General features: G+C 44.0%; 1 protein-coding gene across 6 annotated transcripts; it reads right to left on the bottom strand.

Annotated features, from left to right (window-relative positions):
• Positions 1 to 2,986: 2,986 nt before the first annotated feature.
• Positions 2,987 to 22,954, bottom strand: ddx3xb (DEAD-box helicase 3 X-linked b). 6 transcript variants are annotated; one of them, XM_077232062.1, is made up of 20 exons: positions 22,341 to 22,665; positions 21,363 to 21,405; positions 21,176 to 21,223; positions 19,226 to 19,276; positions 18,654 to 18,839; positions 15,492 to 15,603; positions 14,619 to 14,726; positions 14,225 to 14,324; positions 13,634 to 13,769; positions 13,455 to 13,552; positions 13,280 to 13,378; positions 12,395 to 12,555; positions 11,844 to 11,988; positions 10,963 to 11,107; positions 10,278 to 10,328; positions 9,024 to 9,205; positions 8,017 to 8,134; positions 7,512 to 7,665; positions 6,787 to 6,911; positions 2,987 to 5,622 (listed from the first exon to the last, which is right to left on the bottom strand). In XM_077232062.1, exons 1-20 carry the CDS (start codon positions 22,383 to 22,385, stop codon positions 5,549 to 5,551), a joined length of 2,181 nt encoding a protein of 726 aa, XP_077088177.1. In that variant the 5' UTR covers positions 22,386 to 22,665; the 3' UTR covers positions 2,987 to 5,548. The 6 variants fall into 6 exon arrangements, with proteins under 6 accessions (XP_077088177.1, XP_077088178.1, XP_077088179.1 ...); XM_077232063.1 differs by lacking the exon at positions 19,226 to 19,276 and having other exon boundaries at positions 22,341 to 22,702; XM_077232064.1 differs by lacking the exon at positions 10,278 to 10,328 and having other exon boundaries at positions 22,341 to 22,675.

A 22,954-nucleotide genomic window follows, 5' to 3' on the forward strand; every position in this document is an offset into this window, starting at 1 on the left:
CTTAGCAACTTATTGATTTTTTTGTTGTGGTTTAATTTCAACAGTAGGCTACTATTATATGATGGAATATCTGGTAGTTTGTTCACATATTGCTTACCTAATTTTCCATTGCTCTTTTTCCAGAGGTGTAACTAAGGTCAGAGGTCATCAGAGGCTCAGCCAATCCTCAGCTGGAAGAATAAATAATTGTTTATCCATTTAGTGCATTTTACAATTATTAATATTCCATATAATGTTCTATCATTTGAAGCTGAATGAGCAGTTCTGTGTTTGATAAATGTTGTCGGTGATTGTAATGTTTGCATTGGCCTGTCTCTGTCTTTCTACTTTCTGTCTTATTTTTCTTTTGCCGTCTCTCATCATCATGTTGTGAAACAAGAGCAGTTTTGGGCAAGCTACTCAATTTTAGCTGTATAAAATACCAGCTACTTCTGCAAAATGGTTCAGGCATAAAAGCTAAATACACTACAAATTAATTTGATTGAATTAGGAAAAAAACTCCAAAAGAAATATTACAATAATAGGAAATAATTATTAGACCATAATGTTTTTACCAAGATAATTATATATGCTATGCTGCTCAATAGCTATCAAATTAATGTATGGTATTTATACTTCAAGGTGGTTCAAAGAACGGTAGGTTGTAAAACAAACAAACAAACAAACAAGGTCCTGATGATACATTATGATATGTCCAAAAAGCAAGTAAACAATGCTGTGTTCTGTTCTGTTCTGGTCTTTGCCCGAGTTACTGCATCTTCATCAAAGGTAAACGAAATAGTTCAGGCTCGTTTTTAATGGGTTGTAGGTAAATAATACATTTTATCCAGCGCGTTTTTTATAATTGTAAAAAAAAAAAATTGATGTAATTTACAGATTTCAATTTTAGTGTTTACTAGTTTGTCAGATTCATTATAACCGACTCAAACGAGTGAATCCTTGGCCAGTCGGGCTTTGCGGTTTAAACAGCCAGAAAACACGAGGGATGATCAGGGAAATATTGAATGTTGAGGATAAATTTGGATCTCGCATCAAACTTTTCAAACATTTGTCATTCACGCTCGTGCGTCGAACAGCGCGCGCTTTTCCGTGCTGAGAAAAGACGTTTATTTACATTCAAATGACATAAATCAAGTTCAAAACAAATTACATTTATTCTAAAGTTAACAAAGTAATATATAACTATATCATAACTTTGAAATGAAGGTTACAATAGCTTTAGGTAGACTGGAAGTCGATGGGATCCATCAACTGAGTATTTTCTATCCTATTATTTTAGTCGATGAAAGTCCATCAACTGTTTGGTTACCGACATTCTTCAAAATATCTTCAAATATCAAAATATCTGAACATTTTGTTCAGCACAAGAAAGAAACTCATACAGGTTTGAAAAATTTGAGGCCGAGAAAATGATGACAATTTAAATGTTTAAGTGAACTATATTCCTTTAAGGCAATCTTCGTCTGACTGATTTTAAATCGTAATATCATCGGCCACCCCTGAAATAAGTCATAAAACATTAACTTTACCCGAGCAGTTGAACATGGGCAACGTCTGTATTCTGTCAAACAAAAAGTAAAGTACGGGCTCTGACGTGTACTTTATACTTTAGTAGAAAAATAGACATTACCTGTTTTAGTGTCACGCTGGAAACCGGACCTCGCAAATTACAAAACTTACATTTCAAATTTTGTTAGGTAATAAAAGTGTATCCAGGCTGAACTGTCTCCACCTCGTTGTAATTCGTTTGCATATAATACACATTTATTTTAGCTAAATTTAAAGTACATTATGACCATGATTTAACAAAACTATTTTCTAAATTGCTTAGATGCCAAATTTAGTACAATAACTACATCGACAATATATTTATAGAAAAAACCTAATACTGAACATGTTATTGCATCATCATAAATCATACTGTTCCCTTATGAACCATAGTTAGATTATAGTAGAAGTATACGGGGAAACTCAAATTAGAATATCATGCAAAAGTTCATGTATTTCAGAATTCAAATTAAAAGGTGAAATATATACACACACATGCATGATTATCCTTTACAGAGGACAGATATTTCTGTGTTTAAAATCCGTTTTTTATTATTGATTTCATGTAATATTCTAATTTTCTGAGATTTTGAATTTGGGGATTTAGGAAAACTAACTCATAATCATCAAAATTATAAGTTTTGCACGATAATCTACTTTTTGGAGTTGCACCTGTAGTAACCATGTTTTTATGGCAGATTAATCATCATTTGTACAACCAGTTTTACTACAAACACCATGTGGATATTCGTCTGCTAAACTGATACTGTAACTCTACAATAACGACGTCCTTTAGCACAGTGGTTCTCAAACTTTTCTATTCACAAAACATTTGTATTCTTGTGTTAATTTTCAACTCCATATTACTTAAACAAAAATCAATACAGATTTAAACCTTCAGTTGTTTTTAGCAAACATCCTTTACAAAGATGTGACTAGAGCTGAGAGTGCTTGTGTTGGGATTGTCTGCGCTCGGGAAACATCACTGCTAGACCAGCGCCACAACTACAGCTTCAAGAGTTAGTTTGTAGAGATGAAAGCAGTAGTGATGCACCCATCATGACATTTCATGGACAACATTGACTTTTTTTCAAGCAAATCGGCCAATTCCAAAACCGGCTGCCAACTTTGAGTTTATTTTTGTTGTGGTTGATGTTCTCTATAAGAGGCCTTAAACATGGAACCATTAGAAAATAGAGGAAACCACTGAATTTAATCAATCCAAACAAAGCAGGTGTTTATTCAAATTAATTAATAATTTCAAGACTTAGAGCAAAAACCGAATTCAGTCTAAAACCCGTCCGGATGCCGATCGTGTGTTTGAAGCGTCGCACCACAGCTCGCATAAACCGAGGTCGCAGATGCAAGAGACCAAAACCAGCCTTAATAACGGCGTTTTAAGCCTTCAGTACCGCAAGATGCAAAGACACACGAGAAGTTTCTGTATTTGCAATTTCCAACTTTAATTTGGTAAAATCATACGATAAACACACATTTTCATTTTTCGTGCAGTGCACAGCCTCTAAACTAGTACGTAAAGCAAATACTCTAACTCTAAGGGCTCCGGTGATGTTCTTTCACACGATCCGGTGATTAAAGCCTCGGTCACGCCCTCGACTGCTTCAGCCTCAGCCAATCCTGTCAGAGAACACCACCGCCACGCCCAATATGCAAATGCAACAATAGAGAATAACCACATGTTTTTGTTACTTAAGATTGCCGTGTGCCAGACATTCACTGGGGGTAAAGACACAAACAAAAAAATAGAAATAAATACCAGAAAAACAAAAACAAACAGAAAAACTGGAGAATCTGAACACTTTGCACTGATACACATTTACAAAAATATTTCTGTAACTTTTTCCAAACCTTGGCATGGTTGTTTAGCATTCAAATCGTGGCTGCCAATTCAGAGTTCGATTGATCGGATTGAAACGTTTAGTCAGCGAGACAATTACAGATGCGAATTTTGGCGGAGTCCAAAACGACCGTAAACATTAAAAAGCTCACACTACCCCGAAAAATATAAATTTCACGCATACGGGTGACATTCAACATTCAAGTGCCAGTGTTTTTGTACTGTCTTTTGGTCAAGTTACTTGAAACTATCACTTTTAGGCTTATAAAAATAAATATTTCTCAAAAATGCTTAATAAATTACACAAACTAGCAGCAAAAGTAGAATCTAGTAATCTGTGCAAATAGCTAAATTCCCCACTGCTAATCCCCCTGGTCCCAAATCAATCCTGGTTAACTATTGGAGAACCCTTCCCCTTTTGTAAACAAGCTGCGTTTTCACTATCTTCACACACAATATTTGGAAGCTTAAGGACACGCACTCAAGACATTTATATAAAACCCTAGATGTGCAATAAAACGACTTTTGTAAAACTTGAAGGGCGTAACACAGAAGGGCTAAAGTAGCACCACTGCTTTCGAGTTACACAATACTGTCAAAGCATCGGCTTCACGTCACCGTTTTCAAATTCATGTCGAAAGGCACAACACGCTTGAGTAAATCTATTGCACTTCAGTTAAACGCTTCCCACTCGCCCTCGGACAGGCGATACACACCCGCCGCACGAGGGGCTCGTGGGAGTTTGAAAGAAACCTGTCTTTGGCCAGGGATGCCACGGAAACAAACCAACCAATGAGAGTCTGGTTTTACAGTAAAGCCACACCCCTGTCGTGTACGCTGAACTCTGACCCCAGCGCTCGCTAGCCCTGGGGGTACGCGGAGCCGTGTAAAGCCGAGGATGTCTTTCGGAATTCAACGCAGCTTGAAAAAGAGAGAAAAAAAAAGAAAAAAAAAAGTGAACAAACGTTACTTGTAACGAACGTAAAAGCCTGCTGCAGAAATCGATTTGAAAATCTCCTTGACCAAAAAACAAGAACACTAGCATGCGGATTTCTTCAGAGACGAGCGGGCGTTCGGGGCCGGTTCGCTCTGACGGCGCGGTCCTCGAGTAGCATCTGAACTCTCGCTACGGAAGTCGCCACAAGCCTCCCATTATCAACTTCAAGAATGAGTTTTGAAGGAAGTACAAGAGGTTAAACCAATTGCTACATCCTAATATTTTCAAAGAAAAAAAAAATAAAGTAATCCAACACCACTAAACAGCTAGTGTGTGTTAGTGAACTAGCTTAGCTGCCTCAATGGTAGAGTTACACAGCGGAGTGGCGGAGGCAGACACGGTTCATCAACAACAATCAAATTTAAGATTATATACTGGAATGGCTTGGTTTCTTTTCTCAGAAGACTACTGTCTCTTACAGATACCTCTCCAGGATAGAGTGAGCAAGCATTCGATATTTTAACTCCCTTGAGATGCGGTTTTACCACACCAGAGGGTACGAGCCAATCGGGGGGTGGGGGGGGGGGGGGGGTGGGGGCGTACGGGTCAGGCCGATGTGACATCAGCACTGGTGACCCCATTAGAAATTTCAGTTCAAAACGAGGTTGTGACAGACCATCCCAGAGTTTGCCAAGGTTTGATTACATCCAAGCTTATTTTGTTATACCATCCAAAACTAAAGTCATTTGGGGGGAGAAAACGAAGAAAGAAAGAAAGAAAAGAGGGGAAACAACTGTCAGCCAGACATTTAAAAAAAAGAAAAACAAACCAAAACACAGCGAGTATAAATTTAAAGGCACAGTACATTAACAAACGAATGATTCTCATTCATAAAGAAATGAGATGTAGTGGAAAACTAGAGTCCGGGAATCTTAAAGCAAACTCGGTTCCCCCGTCAGCACGGATCGGGACACTGCTTTCTGCTACGGTCAAGCCTTCGCTGTCCTGGCATCCCACAATCCCACGGGGCGAAAGCCTCTCCGGGTGGGGTCAGAGAATCACAGCTGGTAATGTACTGCAAAGTTCTTCAAAGCTACACAGGGTATATAGTCTGGCTATGGTACATCATGTGGTTTCCGTTCAGTGAGTTTGGCATGGTGATCCACTGTAATGGGGAGTGGGTGGGGTGGAGGAGGGGGGGGGTCTCAGTTACCCCACCAGTCCACCTGAGAGTAGTTCCCTCCGTAGCCATCACTGCTGTAGAAGTTCCCGAAGCCACCTGAGGACACACACACACACACACACACAGTTCAGATCACGGTTCCTCACGAGGGTTTCCTCCATTCTGTCACTGACGGAGTTTGTGTTTCTTCACTGTCGACTTTGTCCTGGACATTTAATATTCAACACTATTATTGATCTCCTGCATTGACAGCATTATATGAGAACTGAAGGGAACGATGACATCACCGTTTTCTTCACAGCAGCTATATATATAGTAAATTAAACAAATGAACCGTCACTGAACTTAAGCTCGCCTGTGACGCCATTTTCTTCTGGAAACAAACTTTATAGCATTATTTCCGTTATCTCTGTGAAGCTGCTTCGAAACTCTGCTGTAAAAAGCGCTGTATGATAAAGCTGACTGGACTTTTGGTTTTGCTGCTCCAATGATAGGAATGTGCTACAAAAGTCACTGAAATTGGAGTCATTTTATCAATCCCTACATTTAAAAAACGATAAGGGAGTATTCATCAACTTTTTAAATGAATGTATGCGTGTGTATTGTAAATGTTAGCATCTTTCAGGAGATATTAACTCTATAATCTGTCCTTCACGTCTCAGAGCAAAATAGTTCCTTGTCCAGAATTTTTGTGTGTTGTAAATATTTATTCTGAAGCAATATTCTCATCGTTGTTCAATCAGCTTTGATATTTAAATCCACACTGTAATATTGGCACCTTTAAGCGCTCATTTGTTTGGATTTCTCCTCGAGAGCCTCAACAGCACAACCTTATTACGTCAGTATTATATTCATTATCCACTATCGATCGCAACTCACAATAAGTGTAATAACAGAATAATCTCTCGCTTGAGTGATTCCAAAGTTATTTTTTTTGACGTTCTAATCAGGCTACTCGTCCGTCGGGAAGTAAAATTCTTTAACGTCGTCCGGGACAAGTTTTTATTTTTGAAGGGGCAAGTGAATGTCGAGCCCTGCTGTCATGCAACTGGACTGGGAATACAGTAGTCAACATTTAAAGTGGATCCCAAAAAAAGTTCAAAGTTGGCTTAGACGGGAACGAGTATCGTTCAAAACTCATGTATAACTGATGAAAGGTTTTGATCCACTTCAATTGTTGACTGTATATTTGAGTTAAAGCAATGGCGGAAAAGCCACCAAGCCCTTCCCTTGAGGAGTTCCTGAATGAAAGAGCCTTACCTCCACCGAACCCGCGGTTCCCACCGTGGCCCCCAGTGCTGCGGCCCCCCCGGCTGCCGAAGCCTCCGCTGCTGGTGCTGTTACTGGTCTGACGGTAGTCCCGGGCTCCAAACCCACCGGAGAACCTGAGGAACAGAATCAGTTTAACGAGGAGTCTGAGACCATCGTAACACTGAGGAATGCCCGGGTCATATTACAAGATGTTGGTACGATCCGTTTGACGTAGAGTGTCGTAGGAGTTCGTAAACGCAACGGCGTCAGGATGCAAGATTTGATCGTTTCATCTCATAGCGTCTCGGAGGACGACAACCGGCTAGCGTCTGCGATGCTTCACGACATCACCATAAAGACTAGCCCTCCACGGCGAGTCCCATCAAGAGTGAGTGTGAGGGGGGCAGGGGTGTGCGTGCGAGGGGGGCAGGGGTGTGCGTGCGAGGGGGGCAGGGGTGTGCGTGCGAGGGGGGCAGGGGTGTGCGTGCGAGCGGGGCAGGGGTGTGCGTGCGAGGGGGGCAGGGGTGTGCGTGCGAGCGGGGCAGGGGTGTGCGTGCGAGGGGGGCAGAGGTGTGCGTGCGAGGGGGGCAGGGGTGTGCGTGCGAGGGGGGCAGGGGTGTGCATGCGAGGGGGGCAGGGGTGTGCATGCGAGGGGGGCAGGGGTGTGCGCGGGGCAAGTGTGCGTGTGCGCGTGTGGCAGGTGTGTGTGTGTGGGGCGTGTGTGTGTTGCTGACCTCTTGGAGCGCCCGCGGGTGCTGCTCTTGTGCTGGTGTTCGTACGCCAGGCTCTCCAGCCACGACGGCACTTCCTGCTTCGCCTCCACCAAGATGTCCAGCAGGTCCTTCGTGATGTTGCCGTTCTTATCGTTGAAGAACGATGTGGCGAGACCTGTGATGAGCAAACCAAACACGAGTAAGCTTATGCACTACACCGCAGATAAACGCCACAAAAAAAAACATGAAATATTATTACTGATTTCTGAAGGATCATGTGACACTGAAGACTGGAGTAATGATGCTGAAAATTCAGCTTTGATCACAGGAATAAATTACACTTTACTATATATTCACATAGAAAACAGATGATTTACATTATAATAATGTCACTGTTTTTCCTTTTTTTGTATTCTTAAACAAATAAATGCAGCCTTGGTGAGCAGAAGAGACTTTCTAAAAATGTTACCGATCAAACTTTTGACTGGTACTGTACATGCAAGTGTATCGATGATGTCATAATTACCCAGGTTGCCCACACGGCCGGTACGCCCGATGCGGTGGACGTATTCCTCGATGTCACTCGGCAGGTCGAAGTTAATGACGTGCTTCACGTTGGAGATGTCGAGCCCGCGAGCCGCCACCTGTGGAACGAGAGCGTGAGAGCGGCACCAGAACACTCAATGCTTAAAGGGTCGTCGGACGCACATTTTACACAAGTTGAATAATTCGGAAAGTTAACATACTCTGGTTAAAATTCCTCAATGGTTGTGTAAACGGTTGTACAGTCGTGTTAGCGCCCGCTAAGTTAATAACTAATGATCTCTGCAACAGAAGTGAATCAAAAGCAGAGGTCTTCAATCCTGCTCCTGGAGGGCCGCTGTCCTGCAGAGTTCGGTTCCTGTTTCAGCACACCAGCCTGTGTATGTTAGCGATCCTGAAGAGCTTAATGAGCTGATTCAGGCGTGTTTGATTAGGGCTGGAACTAAACTCTGCAGGACACCGGCCCTCCAGGAGCAGGATTGAAGACCTCTGATCAAAACTAACTTTATCTGGACAATAACTTTATTCTAGATCTGCTGTAAAGCCAGAACAATCTGGTACTGTAATCTCCTATTATCACTGTAAAGCTGATGTGAAACTCTCGATTGTTAAAGCGCTGTATAAATGGACTTGACCCTTTCACCTCCCGAAAGTTTCAGTGCATGTCTCTAAATGATGATGAGCAACTGCTCACCCATGGGCGTCGACAAGACACTAAAGTGATGTGTAATACGGGAAATATGCTAATACGGGACAGCCCGTCAGCGGTCGTGGGCGGAGCATGAGCAATATGACATATTGCTCAGAAAATCCAAACGGCTTGATTTAAAGCGTTTAGGCTTTTTGAGGATAAAAAAAAAGTACATTTTCTTCACTGTATGGTGTTGTGTCCACACACGGCAAAGACACGTTTAATGCAAACACCATATAAAAGTGAATTTTGCATCCGATGAGCCCTGTAACACAAGCGGAGGAAGGAAAGCCACGTACGGCGGTGGCCACTAGGATGGGGCATCTCCCGGACCGGAACTGGTGCAGCGCCTCCTCTCGGTCCCGCTGGGAACGGTCCCCGTGGATGCTGGTGCACGCGTAACCCTCACGGTACAGGAAGTCCTCCAGAGCGTCCGCGCCCTTTTTGGTCTCAACAAACACCAAAGTCAGAGATTCTTTACCTAATGGACGAGATGAAGACGATGAACACCTGATCAAGCACTTCAGCGTGAGCAGAAGCTAATGAATGGCAAACAGGAAGTGACAAGCATTTGGATCTCATAGAAGTGAACTTAACGTTAAACTTAAGACTAGTGCCGTTAAAGCCAATGCTGAACTTCGATGTGCTGTCCTGCTAAACGCAGATAAATCACAGCAGTCACATGACTTTACAGGACCGTGTTTCCCGTACATCCCTGTCACTCGCGGCTTCACTTCTGTAGTGCGACGCATCGCTGAAGAAATCCACTAGCGAGTCACGACTGTTTCCCGAAACCACATTAATGATGTCACAGGTGTTTGAGTAATAACTACTGTTAATGAATCTGTTTATGAGTGAATTAACGCGAGATGTTTTGCTATAAATTAGACATGGCATCCGAGGAATTATTCTCATTTTTCTCAGTTATTTTGCTTTATTTCCAGATTCACTCATAGACTCGTTCTCACACACTCGAGCTCGTTCACACATGCGCACTCCTCAAAAACTACACTTTAAATCTCCTGACAAACTAAAAGACGTAAATGGCTTTTGTATGTGTTCTAAATAAAAGATATGATTGTATGAATGTCAGCTTGATTATTTTCCTCAAGATCAGGATTTATTGAGTCACACGTCATGAAAACAAGAAACTCTTCTAATCACAGGAGATCTGATGCTCACACACACACAACTCTGCGATGCTGTGTGCGAATCTTCGTTAGAACGATGGTTTCGGGAAACACGACTCGTTGAACTGATAACGACTGAACTGTAGTTGCTAACGATGCTTTCGGGAAACACAGCCCAGTTCAGCACTGCATTGCACAGACACTTCATGCACAGATCCAGCTGAAGGAATCAACCACTGGAAAGGAGCATGGGGGGGGGGGGGTAAAAACATCAAATAAAGATCCTAACACCACACGAGAACTAGATCTCATGTGACATGGTGAAAGGGGTTGAAAAACAAACAATGTTCAAGAAAAATAAAGAGGTGAGATGAGACTTGCATTTGTTCCACTTCCAGTGGAGAGATAAACGTCTCTACTCACCAGGTTTTTCTACGTTCTCCCCCGTATTGTCCTGAACCTCACTCGGAATAACTAAATAGAATCAGATCTTATGATGAGCTTCAACAAATATCAGTTTCATTCTAGATATGGTATACATGGGTTCAGATGAAGCTCTACTGCACTATGGGAGGACCGTACAAATGTGCAGCTACCGAACATCTAAAAACGTCATTCAGCAAAACTAGTCTGCACTGACACTATTGGACGAGAGCTGGACGATGACATCACAGCTTTATAGCTGAACTGAACTCATTTTATAATTGATGTACTTTACACTGTTATTGAACCAAACATACACTGATCAACTGTTTACTACTGTCTTTTTAGAGCTGAAATCTGTTTGCATCATTGAATTGTTATTTTCCTGTTTCATCACCCTAAAGTGAAACAATCTGTATTATATAAAGTGCTAAACAACTATAGGTGACTTGCTCTGTAGCCTGATCTCACGGATCCTACATTTCATAATACTGGTGTTTAGAGGGCCATTTCATATTATACTCAACCCCAAAAGACCTCAGGAGAGATTACTTTAATTTCATCTCCTCAAATATGACAGCATGTGAAGACCAGTGTGGCATCATGGTCTTATAAACAGACCACAAATGAGAAACCCCACAAATCTGAATCCTGTTGATGAGGGGCCATTTGCAGACTAACGTACCTGTGGCGTTGAGCAAGTCGAGGAGGAAGGACCTCTTGTCGTTTTCCTCGACCCACACCACCTTCTGTGTGATGTTCTCCGAGGTGGACCCGACCCGGCCCACGGCCAGGAAGATGTACTCCTCTAGGAAGTCGCGAGCCAAGATCTAAGAAACATTAAAACACCGTAAGAACACGTCCAAGAAATGCATCGGGGAGTCTCAATGTCCACACTATCCATCCTAACCCGTGTGTGAGATTAAAATAAGTGTCTCAAAGTATAGCATGTTAAAGAGTGTGCCAGAAGATGGTCTACTATTCCCGGAGGATTTTCAGTGTGTGGATCCGTGCTCACTATAACGGCTAATATTACCCATAACCCATTGCGCTTTGGAGGAGGAACTATAATCATGAGTAAAAAAAAACAAAAAAACCCATGGCGGATATGAGCGACCGACGGTGAGAGGTCTAGATAAAGGTTTGAGACTAATCAGTTTAACCTAATAAAATATTTAATGTTATTCGTGTTACAAATGTCCACATTCTTATTACAGATGAAATATAAGGATCCGTTTGCCCATTAACTTTTAAATGCGTCATGTATTAATATGAGGAGTCTCTGCATCTGATACAGTAGGACATTCAATGGAGGATTTTATCTTTGACAATATGATTGACAGGTCAGTTTGCGTGACAGAATGATTGACAGGTCAGTTGCGTGACATGTGACAGAGCAACCATTAATGACACCATTGTATGACGTGAGAGTTCGTTTATTCTTCTGCTACACTCAAAAGGATCTACTTTCTCTTCAAAATGAGTACATACTTTCAGGGCGTAGAGTATAAGTTGGCGAATTAAGACGCAGTAAATATGTCTACAACACAACATCCTGAAAGTCACCTGGATCTCCTTGGGGAAGGTGGCGCTGAACATCATGGTCTGTCGAAGGCCTTTGGGAGGCATGGTGTCCTGCTCCACGATACGCCGGATCTGTGGCTCAAAGCCCATGTCCAGCATGCGGTCCGCTTCATCCAGAACCAGGTAACTAGCGACAAACAGCTCAAGGTCAAGCCACAAACAGAGGTGAAAAGAGAGGGGTCGAATGTGACCCTGGACCACTAACCCAGTCACGAGTCGCACGGGTATATTTGTGGCAATAGCCAACAATACATCGTATGGGGCAAAAGTATCGATTTTTTTTTAATGCCAAAAATCATTAGGATATTAAGTAAAGATCATGTTCCATGAAGATATTGTAAATTTCCTACTGTAAATATATAAAACATTTATTTTTGTGAGTGAATGAAATATTAATATCCTAACCTAACAAATCATACATTAATGGAAAGCTTATTTAGCTTTCAGATGATGGATAAACCTTAATTTGAAAAAGATTGACCCTTGAGAGTGGTTTAGTGGCCCAGGGTCACATGGGCAGATGCTTGACGTACTTGCAGTAGTCCATGCCGATCTTGCCCCGCTCCATCATGTCCACGAGCCGGCCCGGCGTGGCCACGAGCAGATGACAGCCGCGCTCCAGATCCCGGATCTGCTGGCCGATGTCAGCGCCGCCGTACACCACACAGGGCCGCACCAGAGACCGATACGCAAACTACACAACACCAGGGTTAAACATCCAATCAGATCCTGCTCTGGTTAGGGAATCATTTTAACTATTGATTCCAATTCCTAATCTCGATTCCAATAAGGTAAAAAAAAACTTAGATATAATTCACATTTAGTCTTCTTGCAAAACATTTAATTGTAGCTGAATATCATGAACACAAATCAGGCTAAAGAACTCTTACACAAGTAACGTTTGCCTGTTAAACACCATAGAAAAACAACTAGCCTAACCAATGCACATTGAGCATTATTTAAGACAAATAATTAAAAAAAAGAAGAAGAAATTAGCAAATCGCAACAAATAGATACAACTAAAAGATATGATTGAAATCGTGTTAAGAATTTTCAGGTATTCGGGGCAGAAACTAATCAAATGTAAAATAACACTGCACTTTATTAATAAAATATACATTACAAATATAGTTACAAAAGTTATTCGGTCTAGAACGAGTGAATATTCAGTCTTCTGCTGTTTGAATAGTGTTATTATATAGACGGCAGGATTATTAGGCTGTTGTCACTTTAAGAGCTGCACAGATCCCATATACTGATACACACGAACAGTCTCACGCTTCAATGGTTAAGACATTTTGAAATGCTCACAAAAGGAATCGATAAGAGGAATCAAAATAAATTTAACAAGTATTCCATTCCAGAATTTGAATTGATTTTCGATTCCCAACTCTAGTTCTGGTTGGGTTGTTCATTACCTTCCTGGCCTCGTCGTAGATCTGCAGAGCCAGCTCTCGTGTGGGGGCTAAGACCAGAGAGATGGGATACTGCTTACGGCGGCCATATTTCCCATTTTCCTGAGGACAACAACACACCAAGTTAAGATCGGCCACAAGTTCCCATTTCTTGACCCATTCCCGGACGAGTCGGTACCTGTGCGCTGTTCTTCGCCGCCTGCAGCGCTTCTCCCGGGCCCTCGGTGTAGATCTGGCTCAGGACCGGCAACAGGAACGCTGCGGTCTTACCAGAACCTAATCACAAACACAAGTGTCAATCAAGTGCGGTGTACCACACACACACACACACACGCTGAACACGAGCGGATGTCTGACCTGTCTGTGCGCACGCCATCAGGTCTCTCTTAGACTTGATGATGGGAATGGCGTACTTCTGGACCGGAGTGGGTCGTGTGTAGCGGCTCAGGGCGATGTTACCCATAATGATCTCGCCCATCTCCAAATCTTGGAACTATCACCAAAACACACAAAGCAGTTCAATTAAAACCATCAGGGATGCACCGATATGAACATGTTGGAAGACACGATCTTTATATTTGAAAGCCGATAACCGATATATTGGCTGATAAATCTAATTTCTCAAATCTTTGAGAGCCTGATTACAAAAACAAGTCTCACCATTAAAATCCAGGTCCCAAGCACACAATTATAATGTTATGCTCTTATGTAGCCGATATGACAGACTTGTGTTGCACTGAACTACATTTTCCTTTTTTGAAGTGATTCCAATTATATTTCAAGCAATTCATGGTTTTAATATATCGGCTAAAATCTTTTTATTGAGCCGATAACGATAGCATTAAAAATGAATATATATCGATATGGTGGCAGATATTTCGTGCAACCCTAAAAAAAAACATTAAAATCCAATTAAACTCAGCAGGAGATCTTTATTAGGCAACTCACACTCTCAATGTGCTGAGGGCAGTTCTGGCCTGTGGCTTCAACAGGAATGTCATCATATTTTTCAAAGTTAATCCCGGTGTTGCTGGCAGCGAACAGCTCACTGCGAGAGAACCGGACACAAGCGTCAGGAAAAACACCGCTTTGGGTTTAAACCCAAATGCAACGTCCAGTTCATATCAATGGATGCATGAATACAAGATTAGCACTTATGAACAACACCATAACTACCTCATTCCGTCGCTCTTTGATGAATTATTAAAAATTCTATTAGCCATTAGAAAACAAAGAGGGAAAATGAAATTGCTTAAATGGGAGGAAAAAAACTACTTCACACATAGGAAACAGGATTTGTGTTTGAGGGTTAGGGAAGTAAAGACGTCACATCAACACTCACTGTTCCTGGCGCTCGTTGGGAGGCAGCGGTTTGGACCAGTCCTCTTCCTCTCGGGAGTCTTCTCCCCACCGGCTGTTCCCCCCGCCACCGAACCCGCCGCGCTCGTACCTGCCCAATACACACACACACACACTCTTCAGGCCCGGCACACACTAATACTCTCATTTAAAAACGCATCTTTTTCTCTCCGTTTTGGCCTTCGTCACACTGAGACGGAGTTTTTATTAATGAAAACTCTCCAAAGTGGATACATTAGTAAACACTGTTTACGTGTTGTAGTGTGGACTGTCAAAACAGAGATATTTAAAAACGATGACGTAGGTTTGTCATGTGACGCATATTGATCTAATAGATATTGCTGATTGATTATACCAGTATTGTGCCCGTTATGTGCGGTTCACTCACACCGTTGCTAAAATGTTATTCTTCATATCACAGTCCGGCACAGACGACAGAACTCCCGTCTGCTGTCCTGCGGGAAAACATTAGCGTCGCGTTTTAAACCAAACATATAATGGTGAGCGAGAGCGACGGGACGCATCGGTGAATGCTGAGATATTCTGATAAATAAAATTATCCTGTCAGAGGAATTGCAGGATAACTTTATTTTTCCGTCTGCGTGATCTCAGCGAGCTTCTGAGGGTTTACGCATGCGCAGTAAAGACACTTTAGCGCTTTCAAAAAGTTTCTCATCCACACTGAAGCGTCAGGAAACGCCTGAAAGTCCTAGTGTAGACGGATCATTTTTAAACAAAAACACCATTTACAAACGCATCCGGATTAAAGTAGACGTAGTTTTACTTGAAGCTAGGAGCTACAGACTTCTAACATGCTAAAGAGAAAGCAAGCAGGTGAAAGGAATAAAGGTCTCACCGGCCCCTGTTAGAAGATCCGCGGTCGTTGAAGAAAGAGGACTTGCCCCGGTCAGAGCGCCCGCCGAAGCTGTTGTACGCCATGTCTTTTGGGGCGTTCCACCCACCGCCATCTGTCATAACCACACACACACACACACATCAGAACACGGCAGGTAATGCAAGTCATCAACTCATTTATTTATAAAGCGCTTTTTACAACACATTGTTTCAAAGCAGCTTTACAGAGATAACAGGAAAATAATGCAACAGTTTGTTTCCGCGTCAGAGTCCAGGAGAAATACGCCTCACGGGAGACGTGCTACTCTCAGACTGAACCTGGACTTCCTGAACGTTAGTGGAGACATTTATGTAGTTGTTGTGGAGTAACACTGATCATCTCCTCATCATGTTGAACTTCTACACAAGTGTCCACAGTTCCTGAGGTGTTTATAAGACAGGGGTGACATGTTCTGGTCAATAGTGTTCAGTGCTCGTCTGTGCTCAACGACAGAACAGTTTCACTTTGCTGGATCTTCTGCCGCTGCGTTAGAACTGCTCACTGTTGGCGCTCGAGAAACCGAATGTCGGCTGGTGTGTGTAAATGTGCAGATTATGAGCCGGTAATATTATAAACGAGCAGATTAAGGGCCAGTAATATTATAAACGAGCAGATTAAGGGCCGGTAATATTATAAACGAGCAGATTAAGAGCCGGTAATATTATAAACGAGCAGATTAAGAGCCGGTAATATTATAAACGAGCAGATTAAGGGCCGGTAATATTATAAACGAGCAGATTAAGAGCCGGTAATATTATAAACGTGCAGATTAAGAGCCGGTAATATTATAAACGTGCAGATTAAGAGCCGGTAATATTATAAACGTGCAGATTAAGAGCCGGTAATATTATAAACGTGCAGATTAAGAGCCGGTAATATTATAAACGAGCAGATTAAGGGCCGGTAATATTATAAACGTGCAGATTAAGGGCCGGTAATATTATAAACGTGCAGATTAAGAGCCGGTAATATTATAAACGTGCAGATTAAGAGCCGGTAATATTATAAACGTGCAGATTAAGAGCCGGTAATATTATAAACGAGCTGATTAAGGGCCGGTAATATTATAAACGAGCAGATTAAGGGCCGGTAATATTATAAACGTGCAGATTAAGGGCCGGTAATATTATAAACGTGCAGATTAAGAGCCGGTAATATTATAAACGAGCAGATTAAGGGCCGGTAATATTATAAACGTGCAGATTAAGAGCCGGTAATATTATAAACGTGCAGATTAAGAGCCGGTAATATTATAAACGTGCAGATTAAGAGCCGGTAATATTATAAACGTGCAGATTAAGAGCCGGTAATATTATAAACGAGCTGATTAAGGGCCGGTAATATTATAAACGAGCAGATTAAGGGCCGGTAATATTATAAACGTGCAGATTAAGGGCCGGTAATATTATAAACGTGCAGATTAAGAGCCGGTAATATTATAAACGTGCAGATTAAGGGCCGGTAATATTATAAACGTGCAGATTAAGAGCCGGTAATATAAACGTGCAGATTAAGAGCCGGTAATATTATAAACGTGCAGATTAAGAGCCGGTAATATTATAAACGAGCAGATTAAGGGCCGGTAATATTATAAACGAGCAGATTAAGGGCCGGTAATATTATAAACGAGCAGATTAAGGGCCGGTAATATAAACGTGCAGATTAAGAGCCGGTAATATTATAAACGTGCAGATTAAGAGCCGGTAATATTATAAACGAGCAGATTAAGGGCCGGTAATATTATAAACGTGCAGATTAAGAGCCGGTAATATTATAAACGTGCAGATTAAGAGCCGGTAATATTATAAACCTGCAGATTAAGAGCCGGTAATATTATAAACCTGCAGATTAAGAGCCGGTAATATTATAAACGTGCAGATTAAGGGCCGGTAATATAAACGTGCAGATTAAGAGCCGGTAATATTATAAACGTGCAGATTAAGAGCCGGTAATATTATAAACGAGCAGATTAAGGGCCGGTAATATTATAAACGTGCAGATTAAGAGCCGGTAATATTATAAACGTGCAGATTAAGAGCCGGTAATATTATAAACGTGCAGATTAAGGGCCGGTAATATTATAAACGTGCAGATTAAGGGCCGGTAATATTATAAACGTGCAGATTAAGGGCCGGTAATATTATAAACGTGCAGATTAAGAGCCGGTAATATTATAAACGTGCAGATTAAGAGCCGGTAATATTATAAACGTGCAGATTAAGAGCCGGTAATATTATAAACGTGCAGATTAAGAGCCGGTAATATTATAAACGTGCAGATTAAGAGCCGGTAATATTATAAACGTGCAGATTAAGAGCCGGTAATATTATAAACGTGCAGATTAAGGGCCGGTAATATTATAAACGTGCAGATTAAGAGCCGGTAATATTATAAACGAGCAGATTAAGGGCCGGTAATATAAACGTGCAGATTAAGAGCCGGTAATATTATAAACGTGCAGATTAAGGGCCGGTAATATTATAAACGTGCAGATTAAGAGCCGGTAATATTATAAACGCGCAGATTAAGAGCCGGTAATATTATAAACGCGCAGATTAAGAGCCGGTAATATTATAAACGTGCAGATTAAGAGCCGGTAATATTATAAACGCGCAGATTAAGGGCCAGTAATATTATATTAAGATCCTCTTCATACGTCAGAAGGAGAGAAATCAAGGCTTAGCAAAACAGTTACTGGGTTTCACTTTTCCCGTTTACTGTGTCGGTAGAAACCGGATTACAGTACTTAGAGAAAGACAGATTTTCATGATATGTCCCCTTTAAGTATATTCAGTGATGGCTAATTTTTGTTGTAAAAAAGTTAACTTAATTTATATATAGCCTCTCATCATATAGATGTCATCATCCAGCGCTCATATAATGGCGTCAATGCAGGAGATGAATAAATATTGTTGAATATTAAATGTCCTCAACTAAGCAAGACAAAAGCCAAAGTCGACAGTGAAGGAACACAAACTCCATCAGTGACAAAACTGAGGAAAACCCTCGTGAGAAACCAGACTCTGTTGGTTCGTTGGCCAGAGGAGAACTGAGACAGTGTGTGATTGTGATTCAGGAGCATTACAGGTCAGAGGTCATGTGGTCAGAGGTCATGAGACATGCCTGCGCTCTGCAGTGTCTGGATGGGGTTGAAGGATCCGCCGGGTTTGCCCCTGAACCCTCCTCTTCCCCCGCGGTCGGTGCGCATCGGCCCGCGCCCAAACCCGTTCCCTCCGTTCATACGGGAGCCGTCGTGGAAGCCGTTCACAAAGCCGTTGCTGCGCCCGTTGTCCCATCCTCCGGGAGAATCTGAGGGAGAGGAGAGCACGGGTTATTGCACGCGCAGACACGTCTTCAGGCGCTGTAGACGGAGAGAGGGGCTTTCTGGGGCAGTCACACGCAAAGCAGTTAGTCAAGCAGGAGCGCACTCCCACCAGCGGCTAACCGGCTCAAGGCCGGCTCAAGGCCGGCTGCCGTGGAACTTTGCAAGTTGCAGAAATTAAAGCAAAGCAAATATGTGCGAGTCCGAGTGATCTTAAAGCCTGTGCACACCATCTTGGAAACAAATGCCAAAATAACCTGTTAGTTACGATTTCAAGTGTGTTCTGAGAATTAATTGTGGAATCATGCATATTTGAGCATTTTTTTCCTCTCAAAGTTTCTCTTTAGCCAAGGCTGTCAGAATAGAAACTTACAGCTGTCGAGAGCCACTGAGAAACCGCTCTGTCTACCAGAGGAATACGCTCCTGCCGAGAGAAGAAACGTGTGGTCAGGACACTACAGGCCGGGGGGACGACGGATGCTACAGGCCGGGGGGGGGGGGGGGGGGGCGCTACAGGCCGGGGGGGGGGGGGTGGGAGCGGACGCTACAGGCCGGGGGGGGGGGGGGGTGGGCGGACGCTACAGGCCGGGGGGCGGACGCTACAGGCCGGGGGGCGGACGCTACAGGCCGGGGGGCGGACGCTACAGGCCGGGGGGCGGACGCTACAGGCCGGGGGGCGGACGCTACAGGCCGGGGGGCGGACGCTACAGGCCGGGGGGCGGACGCTACAGGCCGGGGGGCGGACGCTACAGGCCGGGGGGCGGACGCTACAGGCCGGGGGGCGGACGCTACAGGCCGGGGGGCGGACACTACAGGCCGGGGGGCGGACACTACAGGCCGGGGGGCGGACACTACAGGCCGGGGGGCGGACACTACAGGCCGGGGGGCGGACACTACAGGCCGGGGGGCGGACACTACAGGCCGGGGGGCGGACACTACAGGCCGGGGGGCGGACACTACAGGCCGGGGGGCGGACGCTACAGGCCGGGGGGCGGACGCTACAGGCCGGGGGGCGGACGCTACAGGCCGGGGGGCGGACGCTACAGGCCGGGGGGCGGACGCTACAGGCCGGGGGGCGGACGCTACAGGCCGGGGGCGGACGCTACAGGCCGGGGGCGGACGCTACAGGCCGGGGGCGGACGCTACAGGCCGGGGGCGGACGCTACAGGCCGGGGGCGGACGCTACAGGCCGGGGGCGGACGCTACAGGCCGGGGGCGGACGCTACAGGCCGGGGGCGGACGCTACAGGCCGGGGGCGGACGCTACAGGCCGGGGGGCGGACGCTACAGGCCGGGGGCGGACACTACAGGCCGGGGGCGGACACTACAGGCCGGGGGCGGACACTACAGGCCGGGGGCGGACACTACAGGCCGGGGGCGGACACTACAGGCCGGGGGCGGACACTACAGGCCGGGGGCGGACACTACAGGCCGGGGGCGGACACTACAGGCCGGGGGCGGACACTACAGGCCGGGGGCGGACACTACAGGCCGGGGGCGGACACTACAGGCCGGGGGCGGACACTACAGGCCGGGGGCGGACACTACAGGCCGGGGGCGGACACTACAGGCCGGGGGCGGACACTACAGGCCGGGGGGGGGGGGACACACTGCAGAACGATGCGGTTCAGAAGCGTTTCTTTGCTTTACACGCCAGCATAACGAGCACTCGTGTCACTGGACAAAATATGGACGAGGGGTAAAGTGAGCCGGAAACGCCAGTGGAAAAACCACTTGGTTGTGAACTGAACAGTGCAACAAGATCATGATGACTACGCCAGCTGTAGTGCACTAGATGGACGTCACACTGATAATCCTACACATGCTGAACCACAAATGGAAAAAACAAACATTGTAGATTTAATGTTAGACAATTACAACTTTTTCACTGCACTGGAGTTTAGTGAGGGATAAAGATCGTTCACACAAAGAATGATAACAAAAAACAATAACTACAGTAGTCAACATTGTAAGTGGATCAAAAAAGTTCATCAAAGTTGTCCTAAGACAAGAACGGGTATGGTCCAAATTTCATGTTTAACTTTGATAAAAGGTTTTGATCACTAATGTTGACGACTGTCCACACGATCTCACGGTTTATTAGGAGCTTGTTAAAGCAGGATGGATTCTGATTGGCAGTCAATGTTTTTACCGTTCATCAAATGGAAAATAATTGTTCTGAAAGTAATTCCAACACTATAGTTTGTGCCGTTATTGTTGTGGACTGCTAATCTTTTACATTGAAGATTTTAAAACAATTTCTTTATCATTATAGATGTGAACTGGCACTTTAAGCATCAGCAGTTCAGAGGAGGTGTACGTACCATTTTTGGGACCTTCTTTGTTCCTTAAATGAGGTGGAATGTAACGCCCTGGTGAAGGACGGACTTTGTTAGCATGGCAAACACACACATTACTTAATCTAGAGTTAAAACAACTTCCTGGGTTTGAACCGCATGATTAAACAAGATGTCAGCTGATCATAAACTGGTCTAAGATGCAGATACTCACTTCCAGGGATTCCTTCAGCGGAGTTCAAGTCTAGCACAGCAAGCTGAAAGAGAAACGAGATATTGTTCAAAAAAACAAACACCTGAACCGGGTCATTGAGAAACGCGAATAACGTCACTACCGGCAGAGGGCGCGCGAGAGCACGAGCGCATTCAGCACAAAAGATCACGGAGGACAAATAAATTGATAATTTAACGTCCACAAATTTTTTTTTAATTTACTCTCACACATCCTGTAGAATAAGTTATAAATTGGTTTAGACAACTGAATGTCAAACACAAAGCTGATTAACTGATAAATAAATACCGCCACATCCAAATTAAAAAACCGAAACCTGAGCCAAAAAGAGAATAAAAGCCGAGTGTGGCTGAGGTAAATTACGCCACTAACATTTACAACACAACTTTAACACGCGTCATGCCTTAAATTCAACACTAACTAAACAGATTATTGACTATTAATGACTTCTTAATGTAATTTGACAAGCTCTTAGAAGATTCAGAATGTTTCAGTTGAGATATCTATGTCGGTTTGCGTTCATCTAACGTACAGAATGAGTTCTATCAAGACATGAGATGACACCGAATGTAAAATTTGATACCAAATACAGTGAAACTGGGAATTGGTCAGACAAAGGCCCAGAATAAGCTAAACAACAGGCCCGAGCGTCTCTAAAATCCACCAGATTAAAGTTTCTCCTCGCTGGATTTAATGTGTCCGAACGACATCATAATCTACACATACATCCACTTATGAAACACGCAATCCTCCCGAAACCCTTTAACGAAGCGTCTCATTAACACTGCGATGCAACGCAGCCGCGCGTGACGAATAAACGCTCCGCGTTCCGACGCGCCGCATCTCCGCCATCATCCGCGCATCGACAGCAGCGCCTCCATCTTAAACACGCAGCGCGGCTTGAGCGTCACCCCAACCCGCCCGAAACAGCCCGAAACCCCGTGATGGAGCCCGACTCACCTGCTGGTCTAGACCGTGTACATTCTCGACGGCCACATGACTCATAACTAACGAGTGGTGAAGGTTGATCTCGCGCTAAAACAGGGTTCTTTGTTTGCCGGTATGTTGCTCGTGCTCGCGCTGCTCGTGTCCGGTGATTCCTCTCTCGACGCCGGTCGGTCAGACTTACAACTTTGAGGAAAAAAATGAAAGAAAAACGGTGTATTCCACAAAACGTAAACGTTGCTTTAAAATGAAACGTGTCGGTTTGAGTTTTCGTCCGTGTGTGTGAAAGCGTTGCGCGTCGACGAGCGTTGGAACTCGAGCTGCGCGTCTCTTTCGGTCTGAGGGTGAAATAAGAGCGCAGCGGAAACCGCGTCACTTTATTGGACAAGGAGAGCCGACAGATTTCACCGCGTGACGCGTTCTCGCGAGACTTCGAGGAGCGACGCCACATTGATCTGTTTACAATAGTGAATGCGGCCTAATGGCGATTATAAAGTTGATCTCCATAATCTGTCAGCCATTTAACGCTCGCGCATTTTGTTTTTTAAAAGCCCTCCCGCAGATATGCTTAATTTGCTCTAGAAGCGCGCGTCCCTAGTTTTGATCTACAGGACACGCGCACTAGAACT

This window comes from Siphateles boraxobius, unplaced genomic scaffold (genome assembly GCF_051911475.1).
Source record: "Siphateles boraxobius isolate OS27281-9 unplaced genomic scaffold, OSU_SipBor_1 163, whole genome shotgun sequence".
In the NCBI taxonomy this organism is placed as follows: Eukaryota; Metazoa; Chordata; class Actinopteri; order Cypriniformes; family Leuciscidae; genus Siphateles; species Siphateles boraxobius.